The sequence below is a fragment of the Penicillium nucicola genome (assembly GCF_028828085.1).
Source record: "Penicillium nucicola strain IBT 29836 chromosome Unknown utg000001l, whole genome shotgun sequence".
Lineage (NCBI taxonomy): Eukaryota > Fungi > Ascomycota > Eurotiomycetes > Eurotiales > Aspergillaceae > Penicillium > Penicillium nucicola.
The window spans coordinates 2,277,028-2,296,235 of NW_026643125.1; the positions used below are offsets into that span (position 1 = coordinate 2,277,028).

The window sequence follows — 19,208 nt, forward strand, 5'->3', positions numbered from 1 at the left end:
TAATTGTTTTGTGATGACACAGCTTGCCGACGTTCATAGTACAGCCCGGTAATATTTCGTATGACATCAGCTGCCTTGGATGGGAGGGCACTGGCTCCTGGGATCGTGGTTTTTGCTTCCAGGGCCCAGTAGGAAGTTTCTATGAGCTTTTCTCAGGTCCCAGAAAGGTTAATAGTGGGTGCGCAACGTGTCCACTACACTTTGAGTCATCAGGCATTTACAGTACAGACGCGCTCGAAGTCAGTTTCACCTCCAATTACTCTCTTCAATTCATTCTGGAACTCTATTTTGCATGACGCTATTCCATTCATAGTTGGTCTATCCCTGAAAGACTGCTAACTAAAGGTACAAAAGTAGCTATTCGTAATGGAGTTGCAGTTGCCGAGAACTTGGTTGTTTGAAAAGAAGACCAATTTGGAAAATGGGCGTCGGCACTTTGTTTCTGTCACCTAGGAGAGATAGATACATAGCGTCTACGAGGACATGGGTTGTGGTTGAGCGTCTACCCAATCTCTCCTAATTGCTTAGCCATTGGCTGCCCTGTGGGTATGAATATCCTTCTACCCATAATTTCTAAGAACTAGTATCGCTCCCAGGATGCCATTTTTTACATAAGCAGATCATTGATTTACCAACTCTTTGAGACTCCGACTTTGACCTATATGAGCACTCTGGATTTCTTGTTTTTGATAATTCAAATGTCCAGATGATAAGGGACTAATTCAATATACTATTACCATGGTACGCAAATTCGTTTTTTGGAGCAAAGCGACTAATGAAAAACAGGATATTGTGGCTCCCCTGAGGATGATATCTTGTATCCAGTGCTACAAGAACGTTAAAACTACAATGATGTATTTTGTTGAAGGAATTGCAACAGCGAACAAGACCAAAGTCGGAGAGCGTTTGCCATGGGTATTCAATGGATGGAGCCTGCCTCGATCTATTGAAGTTGATAGCATGCTGGACGAATGGTTGATATGCGGAATCAAAGTCACCTGGAACACAAATAGCAGTCAGACATTAGATGTTTGGCGGGTTTCAGATGTCAAACCGAGTGTGGATGGGGATAATGAGGTTGATCTGCACATTGGCCTCTGGGTCGAACGCGAAGTGCTTGAGCAGATGGCTCCTTCCTTGCTTGAAAGTAGGTGCTTCGAGAATATTCAAAGCATGGGAAAGCTGATTCAGTTCGAAGATCCTATTACCGATTTTAACAAACTTCCACTGTCCAAGAGAGAGGCTGGCATGAAGAGTGCTGGGCACAAGAAGAAGCAGGCCATGCAGAGTTCTAAGCCGCTACGTCGTTCGGTCAAATCAAAAAAACTTCAAGCACGTAAGTGAAATCGGTTACATAGTGGAGGAATTCTGGAGGCATGTTTAGTTCAATATTCCGATTGTACTACGGCCACTCGCTATCACTCACGTTCCATGGTAATCATGTGTTTCACTTACAGTACCAAACGTGACTCTGCCAAAGTTGCTGTGTATTAATCCTGCTTTGAATCCAGAATACATACCGCCGTAGAAACGATTTCGTCATGATACAAGTTAAACGAGACAGTATAGAACTTGTAAATAGAAAATGAATTTATGAAACAGCGCAAGTTAAAGTACTCTTATGCTAAGCCGTCTTCTCTCTGGGGCTCGAAAAGACTAGCACGGTAGATAGAGCCAGCAACATAGTTAATTCCTCAAAACCTGCTAGGCCATCATGCCAGCTGGAATTTCCTAGGGAAGGAGTAGGATCATCGACACAAAGAACGGGATGCTGTATTATCCTAATGGTTACGCTTCAGGGTGACAGGCATCGCAAGCTGGATGTCGGATCAAGCGGCATCTCTGGTAAAAGTGAAAGGGACAGTGCGTCGGTCTGAAAGAAAATGTGCGGTAGTCGGTGGGGCCACAAGAAAAAAGGGCCCCCGGGGGATGGGGGGGGGGGGGGTTGAGTGCAAGATAGAGAGGCAGATTAATAGAAAAGCCAGGAGCAGCGAAGACGAGTCTTTTATGCGGGCGGCGTTAAAGTGACGGCGTATTGAGGAGCTAAACTCGAAAAGGCAAAGCTAACTTGAAAAGGCGATTCACAGGTCCGCCGTTTACAATTCTCGTTACACACAAATTGGCCAACAAAAAAACGCATTTGTTGTGACAAAGCGTAAGAATTCATACCGAACCTATAGGAATAGAAACTGTCGTCTCCGGATCCCAATCCGGGTACTCAGAGTTAAATACCAGGCTTTTCGGTTTAGGACGACGGGAACGGTCTTCCACGGCTACCTTTATATCGCCAGAGATGGTAGCCTCAATGTATGGAATTCCGTGTCTTGCCTTCCAACAGCTATCTTTCGACATTGAATCCTTGATGTTCCACGCCATGCCAAAGCTCATGCCCGCAAATTCAAGCCTGATGAGATGCGCTGCATAAAGATCATGATCTGTGGACGCGACAAAAAGATTGAAAACTTTGACATCTAGGCACTCTCCGGATACTTTGCTTGGTCGGGCCTTTGTGCTCTTTATCTGTCTGATCAACCAAGTTTCAAGAAGCTTTTCTCCGGTAATCAGCGCTGCTGCACGCTCCCTCACGGAGAATTCAGAGGAAGCAACATAACAGTCACTGAGGCGTTTGATCTTCTCAGCGCTTTTTTCAAATCTGTGGGGAATTGCAAAAATGCACACCTCTAGCTGAGCTTGATGTGGACGCTTCTCCTTGTAGTATTCCTCTGCCTTGAAGATTCGGGTATTCAATCGAACGGTGTCTGGGCCGATGATGAGAACCTGACTTTTGTCGTGGAACCAAGGCTCAAACTGTCGCATGGTATGGTCAAAGTCTCGCAGTGGCTGTAAGAACTTTTCTTTGATACGTTGGGTGGGTGTAATACGAAGTGAAGCCAAAAGGGCGCCAACATCAGAGGCCGTCAGTTGGTTCATTATAGTGCATGCAATCTCATAATAGCCATCGTGACGAAAAAACAATGGGGTTCCTCTTTGAATCTGAGACATTGGGATAGATGGTGCAGATGCAGTGAGCTGAAGGTTGACAAGAATCAGTATACCTTCACTTCTAAGGAATCAGGGAGATCTTACCAAGAAGTGATCGTGATGATGATTTAATAGGAAAGATTGAATGAAACGGGTTTTAATTCCTGCTGTATGAGGTAGTGGGGACGCAAGCACCTTTATAAGGAATCTGACAAAGTTTGAATGAGCCCGCGGTAAGCGGTTCACTCCTGGAGGAACCATTCATGCTCCTAGGAGCCAGGGCTTGTTGAGTAGATTTTGAGCCAATCCTTTTCTAAATTTTGGTGATTCTAGAAGGTACTCGGGACCTGGGAGTGGAAAGCTGGTTCCCAGGGTTCCATTAGGTGTTCCCGGGAGATCCTGGGCTCCTGGGAACACCCGTTTTGCTCCTAGGGGCGTCCATTCGGCTCACAGACGGCTCGGTGGTTTGAAGACGACAGTTACAGATTAGAACAGTATCTTTAGACTTCTATGCATGATATCAGGCTTTGCAAATTACATCATAATTAATCCAGTTACAGGTCATCCTCAGTATAAGTTCAATTCAATACCCTCGTACTCGGACATTACCAATAAGCCAGCCAGCCATGCAGGTTTCGCCTACGGTGCATACTGCCCTGGCTACCGCACTGCTCATTGTCAGCCTCGTCCGATTTGAATTGTCTCGTCGAGCACTGTGGGGAAGCTCTTCCAATCTGGCTCTGGAACTTGCAGTGTCTGTACCGAAAGATCTCTTATTGACAGCTTATATGGGACTGAGCTGGGCTGGAACCAATGATCCACCAAGAGAGTTAGTACTAGGGATAGCTAGCATGTTTGCATTCTTACCTGTGGTAGGTGCTAGAGTATAAGGCAATTTTTCGGTTCCGACATTGACCACCAAGACAGTCTCTCCGAATGAGCATCCTGCTGCAAAGCCTCATCAGTACACCATCTCAATTGCGAATCTGTTACTCGGTATATTACGTTTTCTCGTCTTCGGTCAAGATTATATCTACGGTCGTTGGTACTTATGTTTACCCCCCACTCCAAGGTGTTGTGCTCTTTCTTCACTTTGTGGACTATTTGAGCTTGGCTTCTCTCTTATGGTGGCTGCACGGGTATACAACGACCCATTCCCAGACTCGATTACAATTACATTGTGCTTTGCTTTGCACGACCGGGTTGGCAGCGGTGCTTCTTCTCGTCGCGATCTTCGGGGTTGTCCGGAACTGCTGGTTGCTATCTCTAGAGGTAAGTTTGGCTGCGTACGAGGAAATATCACTCTTGGCTGACTTTGACAGCTACAATTATGCGTTCTGACCACCTGGATGATCATTTCATATTACATTGTGCAAAATGCTGGAAGTTCAGTCGCTGAACCATCAACTTGTTCAACAATTGTGGTAAATCGCCTAGTGTAGGACACAGTAGGTTTGATTGTCGGGCTGGATTTCTACCATTGTACATTTGATTGCCCTTCACAGCGGTAACGACTAACATCGGGGAAACTCATCCTCCGGCAAAATGGCCAAGTCGCCAACAGACCGTTCGTTCCAAACTTTGAGCACGCCGATAAGCCTTCCCCGAACTTCATCCAACGCATCATCAATAGCATGCAGGCGAGCCACTTGCTCATCCTGGCATTGCTTCAACTGGTTTCCATCGTTGCATAGCTGAATATTCCCGGTCCGCAGCTTTTCATTTTCTTCTTCGAGCTGCTGAACATCTGTATGTTTGGATACACAAGAATCCCACAAACACCGAACGTACGCCACGAGACGTGCAGCCCGACATGCAAGCTCAGAATCTTCCTCTTCGATCTGCTTCAAGACATCAAGTATGGGTCGGAAGGGCTCTACAGTCAATGTCTGCTTCTCTATGGAGTGGTTTGGGGTCTGGCTAGTCAGCGTGGCCCGTTCGGTTCATATCTTATTCTTACCGGCAGCGGGGTATCAACACCAGCAAGCAAAGTCTGGTCGGTTGAACTTGGCTGTGTGTACAGCGGTGCCTCTCTTTGTGTATCACTCATTTCTGGCGTTTTGCTGGGACTGTCCATGGCTGATACTGTTTCCTCTGTCATGGGCCCAGTGTTCCTTTATACTGTAACTTGGTTCAGTCCGCAGTAGATGGTGGGGCATCATTAGACAAATTTCACTGTGGTACGAAGTTCGCAGTCCTCAGCTTCCTCGTTTTCCTCAGCCCCCTCAGCTAATTTCCAAGCTACTTCCAACTAGCGTTCAACGTTCACTCCATGCTCAATCTATCCAGCAACTTTTTCTGGCCCTGCCGCCAAGGCTTGGTGTGGGATATCTGAGCGAGCCGCATCAAAGTGAGGCTGCAGTGTTGTGTACGACCATATAGAGCAGTGACCATTACGGTCTACGGTTCATCGGCCCAAGCGGGCAATGTTACTCCACGTAGCATAGGATTGTCCTAAAGCATTTCCCAATTACTCATTTGAGAGTCATATCAATGCAAGCAAGCAGACATAATAAAGTCATGAGCGAACACTTCCACTCTGTCTCAGATGTGCTGGGAGGAATGTGCGAAGCTAGTGTATTTACGTCTATGATATACCAATCAAAATCCTACCGTCGTTCTCTGTTGAGTGAATAGCCTTCCCTAAGCGGCACTAAAGTCGATCAGGAATGATAAAACTCTCCTAACTCTATGTAGTGATAGATACTGTAGTATTTTAACACCAACTAAAGAGAACACTTTCGGCATTCATTCAATAGTCCATTTGATGACTGACCCTACAGGATGAACTGAATTATCAAAGAGATACAGTAAAGCGACAAAACTGACTTCGAGCGCATCTACAGTTATACCATACAGGGAAAATGTATGTCCAATGTGTACTCTGAATCAGATATTTCTTTATTGATTGAGGGCTCGACCTTTCAGAGCATTTTGTGACCCGCAGAAACTATCTAGCTCCTTTTGTGTTGTTTTCCTTGCTTTACTGGAGGGCTTAGACGGTGAGGCATGGGCCGCAGACGTCGCATCCATTCCTGTCGGGTTTCCTCCGTTGCAATGGCTTTCTCGTGTTCCAGCATGTGCGAGATATCACCATGGGTACCAAAGGCGGTAAGAGATGTCCACCACGTCTCCGGCTTCAAGCATCGCTGCTGAAACTGCAGTCGAAGTGTAGGCTGGTCTCGCTGCAATGCTGATTCAGTCAGACTATTGGCACCCTTGGGCTTCCGCGATCGCTTGCTAGGACTGCGACAAAGTAGGGGCTTAGCGTCGGGCTCGTCCACCGAGTAGCGCGTTGGCTGACGAGAGATGACAGGCATAGTTGCAGATGAGATCTCTAACGTTTCGACTGGGGCTGCCGATGCTATTTATCGTCGTCATAGCCATACGTTTACTGGAAAGTGTTCCTTGTCACACTCACTTGTTGCAGTAAATACATACCCCCAAATCGTCGTTCCTCACTTAATAGCTTGCAAGATGAAACTTCGGTAGCACAGCTCAGATTTGAGCAATGTCAGAAAGTTGATTGTACGCTCTTCCGAGTTCGCTCCCATAGTGTCATGGTCATAGGGGAATTAGTGCGACAACTGTGGTTTCTACGCCATCGAATTGACAGTCGAGTCTATAGGTTACTCTGAGTCGGGCGGGATTATCTGATGGTTGGAAATGACGGTGCCAGACACAACGAGCGAGACACATCATAAAACGCTTAGTTCAATCGCTCGGTCAAAAATGAGACATGACCGGTTAATAATTAGCTTTTTTAAAGTGAGGGGTGGGTTCAAACCAGAAGCTGGAAGACCGCTGGATCTCATATATGGGCTAGAACACATAGCCATCACTGGGAAGATCCGTCTATAAAAACCCCAGCCACTCCCCAACTCGGATATCCATGGTACGTCCTCTATGTTCCGACTCCTTTGCTTTCTCTGTACTGATGAACCTATAAGCCAGTGACTCTGCTTGCGAGGGCGAGCTGAAGAAAGAAGCGAGCGAGTAACTCCAACGCGAAATGCAGAGATCCAAACCAACAAAGATGCTCGGTGTTTGGAGCGCCAGATGAGTGTCACACTCACTCTAACGCCGAATCATGTACAAAAATGAGACCAACCTGCTGCATTTTGGGAGTTGTATCAGAACTGGTGAGGTGGATTCAATGATTCTCGGCCACACTCACGTGAGATAGGAAGGATGCTATTTTGGATTCCTACGCCCAATCTCAGTAATCAGAACGATAGAAGAAGAGCAGATCGAGCTGTTCAAGAATGCGAAAGTATGCGCCCCATAATCGACGTTCGCAGGGGCGATACTGAGAGCTGTGCGCGCATGTATAGCTATGTTCAAACACACAAAGCACCTGACGATACGCCTTGTACAAAGCAACATGAGCGATGTCGATTCCTTTTTCGATTTAGAACTGAATACATTGAGCATCAACCGCAAGTTGTTGCACCGGCAATCTTCGTGCAGAGATTCCTGCGATGTGGCAGCACAGGACGCTGTGGTCTTTTGCGATCATATCTTTGAGAATGTCCTGAGTTCGTTATCAACGGCGGTCTTCTCGATCGCGCCTGTCTCTTCCCGCAGCAAAATTAAAACGGTATGGTACGTCAAGCACATGCTTCGGTTGATGCCACAGAGAGTTGTTCTGAAGCAGTCTATACCGAGAACGTTGGTCGCTACCTGGGAAGACAACAAGATAGAACTATCTCGAAATTATGGCCGACAAGTGACATATCACGTGGTTCTTCACGAGGAAAAGTGCATGGACTTGCGCTCAGAGCTTGTACATGGAAACCGAGGTAAGTTGTCAGCCATTCTGTGAGCCCAATCCAAGCATCTTACTCCCGTTTGTCTAGTCATCTGTCCAGGTGGACACGCTCCTTGTGGCTACGCTCAGCGGCTCATAGGCCAAGGCAGTAAATGGTGGAGTTCACTCACTTGGATTGTTCGTCACAATACTTTCCTATGGTCGCTGAGAACACAGTATCAGCCATCTACGGGCTTCCTCAAGCCAGTCCTTCCTGCGGGAGAGAATCCGAATGATGTGGCCGCATTACCCGTTGTTTGGATGGAAGGGCTGACCAACTCGTCTAACAAGCGGCAGAAGCGAAATTGGACACATTAGCCGAGAGGGTGGACTGCAAAAGATGAGGGCATGGTCGAACGAGACAATTCTTCAGATGGTCATTTGATGCGAATACAATCGTCGTGGTTGAGTCAACGCTGCCCAAACTTCATGGCCAGCTGACAATTTCCACCGGTCAACTGTGGTCATCACTGACCGATTGGCTCCGCTGGGATGTTTACGATTGACCGATAAGTCGTCACGAGACACAACCGCTCACGCCTGAGCTGAATATATATCAAGGGTTTGAGCCTTGTTTGACGGATCAGTCATGGTTCTCACGAGCAATGAGAAGCGCGCCTTTCTCAGACAACAGTGCCGTGAGGCACTGGCAGCCCATATATGTATGTGATGATCCTCCGCCTGTTGGGCGAAACTAATTGTCAGATGACCGACTTGGCCTAGTCGTCGCTCCCAGCCAAGTCCGTCTACAGCCATCGGCTGGGGATGGATACGCTTGGTCGGTGACGGAATCCAAGAAGAGCCTGTTGCAGTCAAATCTGGGCAGTGGAAATGTCGGCCTGTACAGATCCATTTGCGAAGAACTAGGCCGGTCCCTTGAGGCAGTTACCCCGCAGACGCTGCAGATTGCCCAGCTAGAAAGGGACAACATCCCAAGAGAAGAGGTGAGCTACGCGATCCCTATAGTTGTCTGAGGCCAACGCGATGCTGAATTTGAAAATAGTCGGGGCCAGTCCGTGGTGAAGAGGAGGATAGCGGCTCTTTCACGGCAAAGATTCGCGAGCTGGATTGCGCCAATCTGAAAATGAAGAACGAGCTCGACCATACCAACATCCGACTCCAAGAGTCCCTCTACGAGAATCGCACATTACACGCAAAAGTTTGTCGGCTTCAGGACGAGCTGGATCATAGTTCATCGCGAGCGACTCGCTTCGAAGACGAGCTGGTTCGTGTCACAAGTGGGATTACTAAGGCTATGCAGGTTTTGCAGGACCATCAAACCCAGGAGGAGAGCTGCCGACTTTGCATGGAAGCAGATTGTTGTAATTCAGAGGTATGAATTGTTTGTTTTTCAGAGGGAGACATGTGGCTAGGGATACCGCTACGCGACGAGGCTGCTTGACTGTTATTGGAGTCGCGTGTTCGTGTTATTCTCCGAGCGCTAGGCTCTGGACCAATGGATGCTGTTGAGTGGGTCTGGAGTTGAACCCCCGTTTTGGGAAATATCACTATACGCATATCGCAACACAGTGATAACCGTGCATAAACGCGTTTCTACGTGTCAAAGTGCAGTTATTGGTATTATAGCATCTATAAAAGACTTATTGAGCGCGAAGGGCCCGGCTCAATCGTGGACAGCCGAGTTCACGGGGTACGTGGTTGAAAGTTCAACTTGCAGTAACCAATATATACATCCTGGTGTCACTCTCAAAATATTTGTTGCATCAATTGTATGCCAAGTACACCTGTATCCGGAACACCCTTTCTGTCCCCACACAGATACTACAGCACTATTGCCTAGACTACCAAGGGGTTTACGATGTAATTGTGCTCGAGCTCGAAGCAATTACTAAAACATTCTGAGCGCCTAACCCATGATGGCCAACACACACGTGACATACCGCCCGCGAGCTGGAATCAAGAGATTACACGTGATTAATTCTACTTTCAACATTCCTATATGTGAAGATTATGATACGGTAATTGTCTCACATATCAAGTGGCTTACCTGAAGTCTGCGAGTCAGGATCAATGTGGGATGACTCGAAACAGACTAGTAAGTAAGGTTGCTTCACTCCCCATGTAGGGATTGCCTTGACGAAAAATCAGACCTGAAGCTTTGTAATTCCGTTGGCGGACACAAACAGGTTTTCAAGCGTCTCTACAGGGATGTTCGGGCAAAATATGCTAGGCTGAAGAGCACAGGCGACACAGAAGGCCACACGTCATATGAACTGGTTCTTCGTACGACTTCTCTTCTAGTCCAATCATTCTAGGCCCAGACCAGTCCGGAGATGGTCTACAGGTGACCGTGGGTTGCGACCGGCGGTAAAGCCGGACGCTGTTCAGTGAGGATTGATTTCATTGGATCCTCAGCTTGCTGTAGCAGCGGGTCTCTGCAGTGGCCTTTATTGGATGTCAGTATAGCAGCGCTCTGGGGACGCTAGACAGTGACCCAACAGTGAGCTAATTCTGTAGATGTCTCTATCGATAACAATCTCTAGTGTATCGATTGCGCGAGGTTATTTGCAGTGGCCAAATCTACATCCTAGTCGCACGAACACCTTTTTCTCTTGATGCTTTCCCCCTCATCCTATCCCATTTCAAGCGGGCGCTTATTACCTCCCTCTGATTGGACAAGCTTCGTCCTGGGATAAGGCATAAGATTATAAATAGAGCGTTTACACCCGCCTTTCCGTCGCGAAGATTCGACCTCTAGCACTCTTAGCACCTGCCCATACATACAGAACCAAGCAGCTTCTAATGGCAAAACAGATAGATCGAGGTGCCGAATTGTTGACTTTTACAAACTCTGCATTGAAGCGCAGTGTCGCTCTCCTTAACACGGTCAATGGATACAAAACCCGATCAAAGCCTGTACGCAAACTGAGAGAGGAACTCGAGGATCTCAATCAAGTTCTTGAAATCCTGAGCCACGCAATCAACACCAACGATAATGCAGAATTCACTGCTCTTCAAATCCCCCTCCAGCGATGTGGAAACGCCTGCCGGGGGTTCGAAGAATCAATCGTGAAATATTCCACTGAAATTTGTGACGGAGAAATGAGCGGCCAAGACTGGGCAGAACTAAGGTACATTGGCGAAGATATACATGGGTTCCGCGACATGGTAGCTGGTTACAATTCAACTATCAAAATCGCTCTCGCCGGAGTGAATCTGTAAGTCGCCTGTGCTGGTTGGACTTGTATTACTGTGTTAATGCAATCGTCTAGTCGAAAGTCTCCTGTCACAGCCAACGTCTTGGATGATTACAAAGAACTTATCGAGAACACCACCATTGACCTTAAGGCGCATTTAAAGCTCATCGATGAAAAACTCGAGGCAATTGTCGCTAAGGATACGGAAAGCTTACATTCCGAAGTTGAAGATCTACAGCCGGTGAAAGAGGAACGACTTAGCTCCAAAGCATGCCTCAAGATAGCTGCACGTTTATCATGGCTAATTGAGCAGCGTCAGCGGGAAACAAGGCATCGTGATAGCCTCATTAACTCATCAGTCTCAACATTGGGGATGATGACCGACGAAACAGTGCAAGAAATCATTAGGTACTCTGACCAAGGCCGGCGGCGGGAGGTAGAAGCTTTGTCCCAAAAATTGCAGTTGGAATACCTCAAATTTACCAACGAGGAACTATACGGTGACTCGGCGGAGAATGATGGAAGTTCTAGGAGCCATTGGCTTGTGGAAGAATCAAACCCTGATCTCATGATGTTAACGGAAAAAGCCACGGATGCAGGGAACATTTCCACCCCTTCTGATCCAATTCGTGGAGCAGGTGACTGCCAGTGTAATATATCAAAACCTCCGTCTGTTTTTTCGTTGGCAACAATGCCATCGACCACTTTCACCACCGATACTCGGCTTACTGCAGATGAGATACGCACAGCCGTTGACGAGCTTGTCTGCATATTTTCGGAGGATGCAGAAATTGATTACTTGTTCAGAGACGCAATATCGAAACGACACATAGCTTCGGATCGCCTTGACCGGAACTTTCGAAGGCTCATGAAACGTTTTGCTAGAAACTTGAAGGACGAGGCACAAGAGGCAGTTGATCTTGACCTCGCAAACCTCATTTTATCAAGGGTCAGTCTAGTCGCCGAGAAAATTGGCACCAAATTTAGGCAGGAGTCTTCTGGGCTCGACGGCTTTCCTGAAAGCTCACTACAAATGCATGGGAGAGTCGAGGTCGCATTTCGCCATGCACAAGATATTCACGATTTCAGCAGTGACGAAGAGGATGATGGGGAGGAACCTGGAATCGATGATCGATTTGCTAGGCTGGTGTCTCATGGCCGCAGCTTTATCGAAGAGAGTGCTGCTTTCCAGAAGCTGCGGGTGGAATTCAAGGACTTCCTCATGCCGACTGTCAAACCTATCATTTTAGATTTCAGTTTCGATTCAAAGGAATGGATGATAAGGTGTTTCTGGAGTCTAGAAAGTCTTTTATTCAGCATCGGGCCTCGAGAGGAAAGTGATTCGCCATATCTAATTTCTGCCCGACATTCTGCTGTGTCACCAGCTCGAGAGATAATGCTCTTTTCTGAGCCTATAACCGATATTCATTTCACAGAGCTAGCTACCTCGTGGCACTTTTCTCGATCCATCGATTGCCTGGGTTTGAGCTTTAATCTTAACAACTTGCTATGGGCAGCAAGAATATCATGGAACCCTCGAAAGCTTTTTTCCAGCTTGGGCTTGCAATATTTAAACCCCCTGCTACAACATCGAATAGTGTTGCTATGCCAACCATGTCGTCAAACTGAGCCTCATTTTGAAAGTTCAACTCATTTCACGTGGGAGTGCGCGGGAGTGGAAAGCAATGTCGATAAAAGAAAAATCAGGGGGAGAATATCCTGGGATCCAGCGGAACTTCTACGCAGTCTCTATCTGCGAGAGAGAAAAGTACCAAAGCATCACAAGCGATTTAGGTGGACGAATGCGAGTTTCAACTATCTTCCATTTCAACAAATTGCTAACGGTCCATAGCGACACGGTAAGAGGCTATATGATGATTACATTGAACATGAACCAGGTGCACTCCAAGATCTCCAGAACTACTTGGATGCAACCACCGTTCCCATGAAAACAATCACGCCTAATGAGCATGGCCAGAGCCCCTCCCGTGCGGCCTGTCTCTACACACCAAATACCCAATGCACACAATCTACATCTCCATTAACAACTGTTGATATCGCCGACCAGCCTGTAACCAACCCCGCCAATTCTGAGACAAGCGATGTATTGCATTACATTGAACAATCAACGAAGCCTAGCCGCTCACTACTCCTCCTCGCCTGCATAAAACGCCACGGTCGACCCGTAAAACTCCACCAAGAATTTGTCACGCACATCGCCGACGATCGCCAACTCTTCCACGCATTACGCAAAATATATTTTGACCACCGACAGAGGCTTGAATCTTTCTGGTCTCTGAGGACGTTGCACAGTATCCATTTCATGAAAGTGTGTATTTCTATGTAACCATGCTTTGGGTATCAAAGCTGGGACATAACATCCCTGCTAATTTCTCCGCAGTTCATCTACGCCGGCAACTCATATATCGACGTCCGCTGCCATGCCGAAATTTGCACCCCCAATAACCCCTGCGCCTGTATCCCGCCCCCCAACCTTGTCCCACCCCTCGGCGCATCGTATCAATGTCGTCCTATCCCTCCAAGACAATCTCCGCCAGTCGGACCAGAATTAATGATGGACTTTTTCAATGATCCGAACAGCCGAGCCCCCGGTAGTGACCTAGTCATACAGCAATTACCGAAGAAAATGGACTCTGAGCTAAAATCGGATGGAACTGAAGTGATGACAGCGTGGGGAATATTCTATCGTGAGAGCTTAGATTGGAAACGTATTTGGGGAGTTCTTGGGTTAGCGTTTTTCCTACCGAGCCTTTTGTATGGGATCTTGTGGGGAATTCTGAGGAAGGATATACAAGGGGCTTTCGGAGTGGCGGCCTGGTGGATGACAGGAGCGACAATCGTGATAGGGATGATGGGAACTCTTATGTAGCTAGACGGTGGAAGGGTGTTTGAGGGCTTCGGTGCATTCCCTGTGTGAAATGATGTTAAGGTAAACTCCAGCCGGACATTCGATATATTCAGAAAAGTTATATCAGCACCCGAAATAAAGGGTAATAATAGACAGACTTCCTGACGTCCCCCGGGATCAGTTGGCCCAAATAGCTTACGGTATCACCTGACATTCGATCCCTGGCACTCAGAGGCGACTAGTTGAAAATGCCAAGCTATTTAGCCATTATTTGACTTCTGTCACAATACTTCCTCATTAAAGAATAGCCTGAACAGGTTAAATTTGTTAAAACCGCAACGGCAATAAACACGACAGTGGCATTATCGCTACAAACTTCAAGAGCAGGACAAAAGCTGAGGGATAAACTAGTGCGATAACGTTAAACTAGGGGAAAAGTGAGGACCTAGAGAGAACCTCCTACTGCACAGACCGCAACCACCAGGCTTGGCAAGAAATCGTGGATTCGACGGTGAAATATGGCACGCTTTTATTATGCTACTTTGAGTCTTTTTGAGCATTGACGGTCAATTATGAACTTGAAGAGCGCGATCGACGACGAACAGCAGTACAGTGCAGTAATATATTCTTCAAAGAACCCATACATGAAACATTAATTGAATAAAGGGATCTTTTTATCATATGCGGATCATACACCCGAAGACCTATATGCACCACAGTTCAACTACATTTCCAACAATAGAGAGGCATTCTGAGGAGGAAAATCGAACGCACTACCGATTCACATGACCAAGCGACTCTCATTCCGTAGGAGTCTCACCAGGGGGTTCGGCAGGAGGTTTGTTGGCAAACCTTTTCTTTGTTTTCTTTTTGCCACCCTTTGTGGGAATAGGAGCTGCTAACAGCTGCTCCGGCTCTGTGGTATGCTCCAGAGCATACCCATCTTTGGCAGGTTGCTCTGGTAGGTCCGGGCTGGGTGATCTGGACAGTGCGTCAATTGATTCAGAGTCAATCGCGTCAGCTTCTTCATGTAGCTCAACCGAGCTACAAGAGCTAGAGGACAATCTAGCCCGATTTTGTTGTACGCTAGCCTGCAAGTCATTGTTCAACTCTATAGACCTGGTCAGTACGTACACGAACGTAAGCTGAATTCGCTTACCAATGCCTCTGATACCAACGAAACGCTTGCACGTATCTGAACCTTTCGTTAAGATCCACAATTTCTTGTTCAATTGATCCCGGAGGCTCTGGCTCTCCTCGGATTCACCCGCTATTTGACAGACCAAGTCTTTGGGCATCTCGAATGCAATGGTAGGCGTAAAAAGCGTTGGCAGTGCACTGAGAAGCTTGACTTCGATTACTTCGGTCGCAATGTCATCAACAAAACGCTTGAGGGCAACCTATCTCGGCATCGCACAAATTAATCAGAGGATGGAAAAATAAGGTGGGCTGGCAGGACATACCATACCTTGTAGTAGGAGAGCATGCAGTCAAGTGCCTCCTCGGACGCAAAACGTGTCATGTCTGGTATAGTAGTCTGAAGGAGAGAGTTGAAAAGTCCTTGAAGATCGATGGCATGCAGCGCAGGTTCAGAGGTTGAAAGAGTATCAACACCAAAGTATGATTGAAGAGCTTTGCGGAAGGATTCTTTTTGGCGATCAATGCGAGTCTTTTGGAGTGTTTCAGTGAAGTAATGGTTGTAGGTGATGGGATGGCCTCCTTGATGCGGCATAAGGAGCTCTTCGCTTCCATTCTCCAAAGCACGTCGTAAATCCCCCAGAGCTGGCAAAATCACCTGTTTGAACAAGGTCTTTGAAGTGGCTTCATCTGCCACATAGGAAACTGCATGTTGAAGGAATTCTCGTGCAGCCGTCCAAGCCGCTGTAATATGGCTGTGCGTTATGTCTGCCCACGGGCCGCATTGTTCTTGAAATAGATCCTTAACTATCAAAGGGTTAAAGGTACCAGGTAACTCCCGACCCCTTGTCCTTTTGAGGAGCGTTTCGATATGCTGAACATATTCCTTTCTTGTTAGACATACTTGACTTTTGGAAACCAATCTCTGATCTTCACTTCCAAGGACATGGTGGAAATGGCCACGGCGAGAGATCTTTTCCGTGAATTGCTGATTCAGATTTTGAATCACTGCTCGGATGCGCTTCTGGTACCCATCTTTTGTCTTCGCATCTCCGAAAAAAGGCTCGCTGTAAGTGCCGTCCACGGCTGCTTTGGCCAGAGACTGGAATGCTTGACTGATATGCAAAAGATACGACCGTTGTTCATCTAGTGTTGCGCGAGGGTCGCCAAGCTTTTGGAGCTGCGACCGACAAGAATTGATCTTTGAATTTATCTCGTTGATCAGGCTTGGAAGTTCACTTGCAATTTGACCGAGAAGCAGACTGCTCAGACGATTTCGCAATGAGTCCACGCCCACAAGTGATCGAGGCAGGTCTTCCCAGATGCCTTGGGAGAAAAAGTTCCATTCCTGAATGTTCCGGTCGGATAAGCTGCACTGGCCTTTCTCTGAATCCATATTCCTCAACACGTGCCATCCTAGACGGAACTCCACGTCTTGGTTCTTAGCGAGCGATACAAATGAAGCCTCACTCTCGGATCCTGGGACCAGCGTATCTGGCTTGGAGATGACACCTAATGTGCGGTCACCGGATGGATCAGCGTCCCGCGCTAAACGGAGGACGATCTGGTTTGCAAAATCATTCTTGGCGGAGACAACAGCAAGGATGACGCTTCGTGATTCTCTCATGTATGACTGAACCACGTCTTGGACTAGTTGTACATCGGCCGCCGACTGCTGTCGTGTTTCCGAGTGGATCAGACCCGGAAGATCCACAATTGTGAGATGTGGTCGGTCAGGTCCCGAAACCTCAACACGCAGAAGGTCATTTGAAAATGCTTTTCCGTGAGTTGATATCCCCATTGCTGCTTTTGCATTCTCTATCAAGTTCGCAAGCCCATCGAATCCGTCGAGTTGTTCACAAAAGCTGCCAAGAGAATGCTGCTCTGCGTCGCTGCGCGATTGGTGAGGAACAATGGAAACCCGAACTCCCACTTGCGAGTTCTTTCGAAGAACCAATTCAGTTGGGAACCTAGTACACAAACTGCTTTTCACTGGAAAAGAAACGCCGGAAATTGCCTCGAGAACGGAGCTCTTCCCGGAAGATTGGTCCCCGCATACGATTATTTGCGGAAGCGAGACGTAGTGGCTGATGCCTTGTGATCGGAGAGTATCGATGGAATCCAAAAGGTCCAGCTGCTCTTGAGTACACAAGCCATCAAGAGCATCTGTTGTGAAGTTTGTCAGAGTCATGTTTCATTTGAATTTGGAGATAATTTGGAACGAAATACATGCACAACGTTAACTACGGCGCGCAAACCCACATATTTATAGTCCAGAGAACATCCAGCTTTACAACTGCCTCTTTCACCCAAAATTCCTTGTCCTGCGGATATTTCTGTACTGCAGTTACAGTGACGCGCCACATTTCAAAACGCATACCTCTAATCCAAGTTCCAATATTCCCTCACCAATCGACCATTTTGGTCGTATTTCCCATTCTTTGGCGTACTTCATCCTTCATCGTCCTCAAGTTAGCGTAGGCTAACGTCAACCTCAGCAACTTGGAGAGATGCGCTAACCGTTTTCATCCAAATCAAGTATGAGGCTGCAACCTCGTTGCCGTAATTTCTATTGAAAAATGTTGCCTATTAGACCTATATTTACGAAGAGATAGGAACCACCGGGGGGAGGTATAGGTGCGATGACACCCTGTGGCTTTGGGCGAAATGGCCATCTCAGTTCGGCAAGCACCGCGAGAAGGCGATTCTCTAGGCAAAGGGGCCGGTAGCAGAACTTTAGACACTGATAATTCCTACGTATGTAATGGTGAATGCAAAAACCACAAACAAAAACTGGCTTCCTTTTCGCTAAGTTTAAATATTGGCCTCTGTATTTCGGTTGTAGAAGTCTCGAGAATATTACGACCGGTGATTGGATCAATGTCCATGTGACACTCTGTGTACCGATTTCAGTAAAAAAGTTTACGGTATGTGATTGGCGAGTGGTCCTTGCTAGTCCTGCCTGACTCCCTAGTCGCGCTCCACTCCCCAGCCGTTGCTGGGCTAGCTCATTTGCGCGGTCGCCCATAAGATCCAGCTATAAAGCGCCTTGTTTTCTAGGGCACGACATGATTTATGGCTTTCTCATGCTGGTGCTATCCACTGGTCCCTTTCCGTCATGAAGTTTGCGGCGTTTGATTGGACTCCCTAGTCCTGCTGGACAGTTTAGCCTTGCTGGACCCCCCAATCTTACTGGACTCCTGGGATGGTCTAGAGGTGACCATATGGGTTGCGGCCGGCGGTTTAGCCGGACGCTGTTCAGTGAGGATTGATTTCATTGGATCCTCAGCTTGCTGTAGCAGCGGGTCTTTGCAGTGGCTTTTATTGGATGTCAGTATAGCAGCGCTCTGGGGTCGCTAGACAGTGACCCAACAGTGACCTAGTCTGAAGGGCCACCATAAAGGCCACATTGACTTATTGAGTTCAAATAGACACACTGAGGACCCTGAACCGTGGATGACCGCAGAGCAATGGAACCCCCTCTCCTATATAACACTATGGAAATTCGTTTATCTGCTTTCCTACATTTGGGTGAACAAACTTCTCGCCCAAGATGTGCACTCAAGTATCACAGGCAAGCCTTTATATTATCAAATTAATTTCTTATCTCTAAATATTGCGAAGGATCTTGCAATCTGGTGGCATTCATATTCTCGTTGGGAAAGAGAAAAAGCAGTTCTCGATCCATAGAGCTTTAGAGGGTTCTTTCCCGGACAGTGTCCTTCAGCCGTCTATGATTGAGGATGTTGACGATGTTGTCTTTGCTTGTTGCTGTGAGTTCGTGTACTCTGGCGATTATTCTATTCCATCCCCCACTTCAAACCTTCTGGGAAGTGATGCTGGGCAACCTCGCACTGAAGAAGCATCTTCTCTGCGAAATTTGGGACGATGGGATCCTTAGAATCTGATTCACAACATCTTCCACCCAAGGAAGCTTCCTCGTGTCTATAGGCACCTGCTGGAAAAGCTTGACCAGGCTCCACGAGCGGAGGTCGCTGAAAACTCGGCCATTGATCGTCGACATAGTTATGCGAATGTGTTTATGCGCCACGCTGAAATAAACCGTTTCGCTTACAATACAGACTGGACCTCGCTGCGTGTTTTGTCAATACACCGGCTGATTCAATCTCTCGAACACTTCAAACTATCCAAAGACCGGACTAGGGAAATCGTAGGGCTTTTGAAATCTTGTTTCGAGGACAGGGAGCACATAGAGGATTTGCAAGACGTGCTGCGAGACTATGTCGTGTGG

At 47.3% G+C, this 19,208-nt stretch overlaps 7 protein-coding genes across 7 annotated transcripts; 3 read left to right on the forward strand and 4 right to left on the reverse strand.

Annotated features, from left to right (window-relative positions):
• Positions 1 to 849: 849 nt before the first annotated feature.
• On the forward strand, positions 850 to 1,344 carry N7511_000859 (uncharacterized protein; the record flags this gene model as incomplete). The annotated part of the gene is made up of 1 exon (XM_057123284.1): positions 850 to 1,344. The coding sequence occupies one exon, from the start codon at positions 850 to 852 to the stop codon at positions 1,342 to 1,344; it is 495 nt and encodes a 164-aa protein (XP_056989017.1).
• Positions 1,345 to 2,163: 819 nt separating this feature from the next.
• On the reverse strand, positions 2,164 to 2,931 carry N7511_000860 (uncharacterized protein; the record flags this gene model as incomplete). Its single annotated transcript, XM_057123285.1, has 1 exon — positions 2,164 to 2,931. One exon carries the CDS (start codon positions 2,929 to 2,931, stop codon positions 2,164 to 2,166), a length of 768 nt encoding a protein of 255 aa, XP_056989018.1.
• A 1,565-nt stretch (positions 2,932 to 4,496) lies between these two features.
• N7511_000861 (uncharacterized protein) lies at positions 4,497 to 5,059 on the reverse strand (the record flags this gene model as incomplete). The annotated part of the gene is made up of 2 exons (XM_057123286.1): positions 4,497 to 4,898; positions 4,943 to 5,059. 2 exons carry the CDS (start codon positions 5,057 to 5,059, stop codon positions 4,497 to 4,499), a joined length of 519 nt encoding a protein of 172 aa, XP_056989019.1.
• Positions 5,060 to 5,936: 877 nt separating this feature from the next.
• On the reverse strand, positions 5,937 to 6,302 carry N7511_000862 (uncharacterized protein; the record flags this gene model as incomplete). Its single annotated transcript, XM_057123287.1, has 1 exon — positions 5,937 to 6,302. One exon carries the CDS (start codon positions 6,300 to 6,302, stop codon positions 5,937 to 5,939), a length of 366 nt encoding a protein of 121 aa, XP_056989020.1.
• A 1,064-nt stretch (positions 6,303 to 7,366) lies between these two features.
• Positions 7,367 to 8,110, forward strand: N7511_000863 (uncharacterized protein; the record flags this gene model as incomplete). Its single annotated transcript, XM_057123288.1, has 2 exons — positions 7,367 to 7,784; positions 7,854 to 8,110. The coding sequence occupies 2 exons, from the start codon at positions 7,367 to 7,369 to the stop codon at positions 8,108 to 8,110; spliced, it is 675 nt and encodes a 224-aa protein (XP_056989021.1).
• A 2,445-nt stretch (positions 8,111 to 10,555) lies between these two features.
• N7511_000864 (uncharacterized protein) lies at positions 10,556 to 12,444 on the forward strand (the record flags this gene model as incomplete). Its single annotated transcript, XM_057123289.1, has 3 exons — positions 10,556 to 10,971; positions 11,026 to 12,234; positions 12,387 to 12,444. 3 exons carry the CDS (start codon positions 10,556 to 10,558, stop codon positions 12,442 to 12,444), a joined length of 1,683 nt encoding a protein of 560 aa, XP_056989022.1.
• A 2,175-nt stretch (positions 12,445 to 14,619) lies between these two features.
• On the reverse strand, positions 14,620 to 17,147 carry N7511_000865 (dynamin family protein; the record flags this gene model as incomplete). Its single annotated transcript, XM_057123290.1, has 3 exons — positions 14,620 to 14,930; positions 14,979 to 15,219; positions 15,288 to 17,147. 3 exons carry the CDS (start codon positions 17,145 to 17,147, stop codon positions 14,620 to 14,622), a joined length of 2,412 nt encoding a protein of 803 aa, XP_056989023.1.
• Between the last annotated feature and the right edge of the window lie 2,061 nt (positions 17,148 to 19,208).